Source organism: Epinephelus lanceolatus, chromosome 9 (genome assembly GCF_041903045.1).
Source record: "Epinephelus lanceolatus isolate andai-2023 chromosome 9, ASM4190304v1, whole genome shotgun sequence".
In the NCBI taxonomy this organism is placed as follows: domain Eukaryota; kingdom Metazoa; phylum Chordata; class Actinopteri; order Perciformes; family Serranidae; genus Epinephelus; species Epinephelus lanceolatus.
In genome coordinates, this window is record NC_135742.1 from 37,775,488 (window position 1) to 37,782,451 (window position 6,964).

General features: G+C 38.7%; 1 protein-coding gene across 1 annotated transcript; it reads right to left on the reverse strand.

Annotated features, from left to right (window-relative positions):
- Positions 1–618: 618 nt before the first annotated feature.
- LOC117252644 (vesicle-associated membrane protein 8-like) lies at positions 619–6,684 on the reverse strand. The gene is made up of 3 exons (XM_078171097.1): positions 6,578–6,684; positions 2,711–2,875; positions 619–1,650 (listed from the first exon to the last, which is right to left on the reverse strand). Exons 1-3 carry the CDS (start codon positions 6,632–6,634, stop codon positions 1,465–1,467), a joined length of 408 nt encoding a protein of 135 aa, XP_078027223.1. The 5' UTR covers positions 6,635–6,684; the 3' UTR covers positions 619–1,464.
- Between the last annotated feature and the right edge of the window lie 280 nt (positions 6,685–6,964).

Here is a 6,964-nt window from a genome sequence, read left to right on the forward strand (position 1 = left end):
GTTTTGGAATATAATTTTCTAGTTATAAACTGTGATTTCTGAGGGCCTATTGGTTGACACAGGCCCAGCAAGGGGAACCATAGAGGGGCTGTAAATGATCTCTCAGCTGGTTGGCTCAAAGTGTGTGAACAGACACTGTCCTGAAATCTGACCCCTAACAGCTGACCCTGGTGCCGTGTTTATTGAATCAAAGTATCAAAGCCATATGTTAAAGTGCAGAGCTCTCATGCCTTACAAAGCTATGCTTGTTTTCGCTCAGTGCCCTCTTCAGTGACCTCTGCTGCTTCACAGCACATTCACAGCAGCAGGAACACTGAGGTTAGTGGAAGAAGTCAAAAGCTGCAATATCTCTGCTTTATATATTTAAAGACATTGGACAGAATAATGGTCCAAAATCCTCCAATGTCCTCCCAGCTTTGGAGGATGATATGAAACTAAATATAGTGGACAGCTGATGAAACAGAGCTGTAGAAGGTTATGGATTTTAAGAATTTTACAATCATGTGGTTTTGCAGAATATCAGAAGTGTTTCTATGCATATTTATCTGTTTACAGATTATTTGTACCTGTACATTTGTTTTTCCAATAAAACTCAATAAAATCTTTTTTTAAAGAAAGTTTATTTATTCATAATACAATGTAGCCTGATGTTTGGTTCCCCGAGACAGTAATAATGCACATTATATTAATAGTAGCATAGTAGCTACTCCATATAAAAATTAGCAGTACTGTATAAATATAATAATAAATACTAACAATGTTGCCCCATTTCTTCCATCTGTGAATTCCTTTTACCCAGTACAAATACTGAATAAACCTTAATGCACTCTGTAATTATTAAAGCACAAGTAAGATAAGATAAGATGAGATAAGATAAGATACATCTTTATTGATCCCCAGAGTCCAGAGAGCATCCCAGGACAGAGCTGGCCTTCTTGATTACCTTGTCCAGTCTCTTCCTATCTGCAGCCGAGACGCTGCTGCCCCAGCAGACCACTCCATAAAAGATGGCTGATGCCACCACAGTGTCAAAGAAGGTCTTCAGGAGTGCTCCCTGCACTCCAAAAGAACTGAGCCACCTCAGCAGATAGAGTCTGCTTAGGTATTCAGCAATTTAAAAAAATAAATACAGAGTAATTTATTTCAAAGTTTGTTTGCACCACATATTTAGAAAACAATATACATTCTAATTTGCAGGCTGTAAAACAAAGTGGTACTGTCATTTCTATTTGCCTCAGAATTTTGCATTTAAGAAAAAAAAATATGCAAGAACGCAACAATTGCTGTCCTCTGTAAAGGTTCACATGTAAGAGGGCTGCTGAGATAAATGCACTGATTTGTGTGAGTGATACTTTGTTTACGTTGTGATAGACATATGTTTGTTTATGATTTCATTGTGTCTGCTGCGGGTACATTGTGTGTGTGTGTGTGTGTGTGTGTGTGTGTGTGTGTGTGTGTGTGTGTTTATGGCTTGGAGGAGGAAGTGACTACAGGAGGCACAGGGGCACTGACAGGGATGACTCCGGTGGCCAGCAGGATGATGATAAGGATGACGATGAGGACGACCACCACGATGACCGTGATAGGCTTGACGTTCTTCCACCAGTATTTGCTCTCCACTTCCTTACTCCTATACTTGAAGTCCTCAGCCTGAGTAGGGAGGGGAATGAGACAATACATTGAAGCGAGACACATTATACATTATGGACACAATGGTCCACGTTTCTGTTAAAGAAACAGAACCCAAACTCATTAATGTTTTCCTGAAAGTTCATTAGCTCTATCCTCTAACCATACCTGAATCACATGTCACTGAGAACAGTTTGAGACAGACAGCATATAACACTTATCACCATTTTGATACAGCAACAGAATATATACACTAACCTCAAAACCAAAAGCAACAGACCTTTTTACATTTTGGCTGGTAACACAGGTGTAACTGACAACATTCTATCCATTCCTGGCGCTATGCATGCGGGCTCACTAGCATGACTTAGTCACAATGCTAAATGGAAAAGTGCAAAAAAGGAACAGTTCATCCCAAAATCAAAAATATATATTTTGGCGCTTTGAGCACCACGAGCTGAGTGCCATCTAGTTTTATCATATTGGAGAGAAGGCAGACGTCCCTGCATCTGATATCTCCAACAGTCTGCAACTCACACCAAAACAATCTAGACCAAAAAATGCTACTATCACTATACTATACCTATACTACTATACTGCCACTAAATACTACTACTGGGGTGAACTGTTGTACAGTTGTGCTTTTTCTGCTAAAACGAAACACAATGTCAGCCTAAGACAGTGGTTACTGTAACTGACACATTTCCTGAAATGAGAAAACTTGAATGACTGGTTGTGCCTTTTACAGACATCAGTAATTACGGATGATGAGTAATACCACCTGTGCAGTGAGGCATTAGAACCGAAGACAAAAGGTTGTTGACTTAATGTGCTTAACCACCACTGAGGTGCAGCTGGAGCAATGCCTTACTGAAAAGTGCTTAATTCAAAGTTGAGGTCAGAGCAAGAAAAAGGCCACACATAGTCACTGAGGACATAGTTAAATAGCCTCTTTATTTGACCTCCCACTGTAACTGCACAGTACACCAAAGATGCAATTTTGTAAGCGTTAACAATTCTCACAGCACAACAAATTTACACAAATCATAGTAAAAGGACAAACTACTGCAGTAAGACTGACCTCCTTTTTCATATTCTCTGATCTGGTGAGGAGATCGACCACCTTTTCTCCTTTTTTAATGATTCCTTTCATATTCTCCTTCATCTTGTCACTGAGTTCATCTACCTCACCCCTCAAGGTCTGCACCTTGCTCTGTGATGCTGGCTCTGCCACTCCTCCCCGCTCCTGGGATGGGATATGAGAGAAGGACGGAAGGTAGGAAGTTAGTTAATTTCCAAAGAATGTCTTGTAGCAACCTTTATAGGTTCTGGATGGTAATAGTGGAAACGAATGCTGACCTTAAGTACATTTTTAAGATATTTGTACCTTACTAAAGTATTTCCCTTTTTCCTATATTATACTTTTTTTCCCATTACATTTCAGAGAGAATTATTATTATTTTTTTAAATATATGATTAAAAGTATCATCTTTTTCATTTAAATTATCGTTACATTGTTTTGTAACAGGACATAAAGTAGTTAAACTTGAAAGGACTACATTTGCTAAGGAAAATTTACATGTGCTAGCTGCTGAAAACTGTAGATGCAAACACTGTAAAGAAGTTAGAATGTTAAATATAAAAGATATTGTATGGGCAGATTTAGTTGAAACACGAAGAGCAGTAGATGTGTCAGTTGAAGCCAAAGCACTGAGGCGGTTTGTAGTATCTGCTGACGTATAAGAGCTGAAAGCTGAAAGCTGAAAGCTGGAATTATAGTTTTACAAGTGAGCCCTGCAGGCAGGTAAATTTTAGTTTGCATACAAACACCAAAAGTAGCTTAACTAATCGTTAAATTAGTTGAAATGTCAGTTGATGATGCGTTAAACGCAGTTCAACTGCCAGCTGAAGGGACAGATAGATGAAGTGTGTGCATTTTAAATAGATGATGTGTTGATGACAGAAGTTATGCATGTCATTTGCTGTGTGTCAGTTAATGTTTAAATGGAAGAAAATAAATGAATGAATGAATATGAATCAAAGTTAAAGCATTGAAATGGGCTGCAGATGATTAAAATATAATGCATGTGTTTCATGTCATGTTTTGGGGCCATAAAAAATGTTTCTGAGGGCCACAATAGAAAAGTTGGCTGCACTTCAAGCAACAAGGCTATGAGTCACTGTTTCCCGACCCGGGCGTTCTGACCCCCAGTAGGGGTCGGCAAGGCGTCACAGGGATAATGAGGCCTTCTAAATTTTAAAGGTCGTAAAGCCCCTAACTCACCAAGCTCACGGTCCATGTTGGGCCATCAGTGAGTGTCTGTTGGCCCAGTAGGGGCAGTGTATCCTGCACCGTTGCCCTTTGTCGGCCTCTTTTTTCAGCCAATTTAGCATTTTAAATTGGTATCAGCAACAGAGGAAAAAGTGAAACAAATATAAAGAATGCACATCCTCGGAATCAACTTATTTCAATCGGTGCTGACATCAAAGGGAAAACTTAAGAAATCAGGATTTGTCGCACATGATGTATTGCTGCTCCCGTGCTTTATTGCCACACCAAACAAATAAGCAACGTTTCGCCTCACGTAGGAGGCTTCATCAGGCTTACAGAGTAAAGGGCAGTCCCTCTTTTTATAGCATGTCCTCCAATAAGAGTGAGGCTATCTGGAGACCTACAAAATACATATAGGAATAATATTATTTAATGATATTATTTCTCAATCTATATATTATTTCTCAATTATTTGTGTGGTGTGGGAATAAAGCACGGGAGCAGCAATACATCATGTGCGACAAATCCTGATTTCATCAGCAACAGAGGAACCTGTTAGTGAATAAAATCACTCTGATTGGCAGTTCAGTTCAGTGCACGAGAAGGGAAACAGAAGTGAGGAAAGTAAACAGTCGGCTAAAGTCAAGAGGGAGTGAGATCGTACCAAGCTTGTTACATGAAGTAAGATTATTTTTCTTTGAAAATTGAGCTGTTTAGCAGAAACATGTCATGATTATTTGCCTTATTGTTCATTGGTGCAAGATAACTACGCTCTGTTCTTTCAACATTGGATTGTGCTGTTAATGTGCTAACTGGCTAACTAGCATCAAGAGAGGGTCTTCCACTTTCCATTTTTGAATGACAAATACAGTCTACAGTCTTCTGCTACTATGAAGAGTTTTTTTCCTCTCAGGCTCGTGCTGAATGTACATGCTGGGTGGTCGTTGCCTTTAGTCTTTGTGTTCATGTACAACTTTTTTGGGCCAAGACACAGGCGACGTGAGGCTACACAACCGTATACTTGTGTTCCCGCTAGTTCTTGAAAGTCGGTTTGGAGTGTCTAGGCCTTAAGACAACTTTTTTTAAAAAAATATATATATATACTTGGCCTATGTCTCAGCATTTCACTTTTATGTTATTTATGTGAAAAAAGCTGAATAAAATTGTTATTTTAAGTAAGTAAGTTTGGATTATTATCCAAAATATAAACTTAAAAGAAAAATGGTGAAGCTTTAAACACAATCTACATTCACAGAGCCTTCACTCTCTGCTAAACAGCCTCGTCCTGTGTTAGAAAAGTGCGCAGTTAAAATAATCAAAGAGCTATAGAGTGATGGCTAAACGTCAGGGAGAAGAGAAGGAAAACAAAAAAATGAAGCCTATTAAGAATGTATGATTGTTAAAAATCAAATTTAAAGAATACATAACAAAGACAGAGAATTCCATTAAAAGTTTCTAAAAGACCCTGGAAAACTAATCTCTTATCTAATATTCACAAAAAAAAATCTGCTTCTAAATCTGCTGCTAAAACTCTCTGCAGTTGTTCTGTACTGTCAAGGTTATGTATTGAATATAATATGAAATATCCATAAAATATGTCACTTAGCCAGGGGTTGTGAGTTTACTCAATAATAGAAAAGGGGTCACTTAAGGATAAACGTTGGGAGCCACTGCTCTAAGTCAACACACCACAAAGAAAACCACAAGAGTCCACTTTGATTCAAACCTTATATTTGTTCATTCATTTACGCTTAAAATTCCTTAATCGTTATCCTGGCCGTATGAAGGTCACAGGTTTTTGCCACCTTGACTCTGAAATAATCTTTGTGAGAAACTTGCACTTAATTCATACTGAGGAAAATTCCTCCTTAAATCTAACTTTTCAAACATATTCTTTACAAGAGACTGCTACTGGGAGATATATTTACTCTATGCCTAGTATCTTCTCTGTCTGATACCACAGTGAATTAACATGCCAACACAATCTGAGGAAGAAATCAGATGATTTACTATCAGGCAAAAGTCCTTTCAGTCCCTCGTCAAATGATCTCAAATTATGTCACATTAAGTGAAAATTGTTTTTCCGATTTCCAGAGACCCTCCTACAGTTTGTTTATCTTTAACTTAGAATGAGTGCAGATGTGAAGGCTGCTCACACAGCCATAAGTGCACTTTCTGAGCACAAATGTTATATAGAGAGGGAAAAGCAGCACCCAAGGCCAGGACAATAACTAAATGAATCAGCAGCAGCCTGGGTAACTACAGATTTCTAAGAGTTCCAGTGAAGGACATTCAGAAAGTTGTTGGGCCTCAAAGCAACTTGTATCCTGACAGGCTTCACCTTTGCCTTTGCCCTGTAAGCCATGAGAGAAAGCTGGCATCTCTTAGGTTGACAGAAACAGAAAACTGACAACACATATCTAATTAAGCAGATTTACTATCCACCTCCCATTTGTTTCTTTTCTAATTCATAATTTGTAATTTTAAAAAGAAGATTTTGCACTCCAACTATGCTGTCCTGTTTTCCCACAAAAAGATTTTTACCACAGATAATGAAGGGTCAGAGCATATTTTTAGAAAGCATCCTCCCAAAACAAACATTCCTCTCTGTCTCTGTCTCTCTAACCCTTACAGAGAGAAGTTTAGCCTACACGAATTAGGCTATGCCTCACTTACCATGTCTGCCTTGCCTCTTGCTGTGTCTGTGCCAGACCTGTCACATATCCAATGCATTTAAACATCCCATGGCATGATTTCTCAGGCTTCCTGAAAAACAGGTAATCTTCACAGGTGATGTCATCTGTATTAATGGGTGAAACAAAAAAGTCCTACCAATTAATCATCAAATCACGCTTCCTTTCTCCCCATAACTGGCAGCCCATCCCTTCACTGACTAACAGGAAACACATCATATCAAGGAAATCATACCATTTAAAGTTACTTTTAGAGTGTGAATAAACTTCAGAACTTCAGAAGCAGGAAATACAGCAAACCAGCTTGCTTTTGTTGTTGTCCAAACTGTCCCCTGGGATGACAGCCTGTCAAGTTGGTTCAGACTAAAAT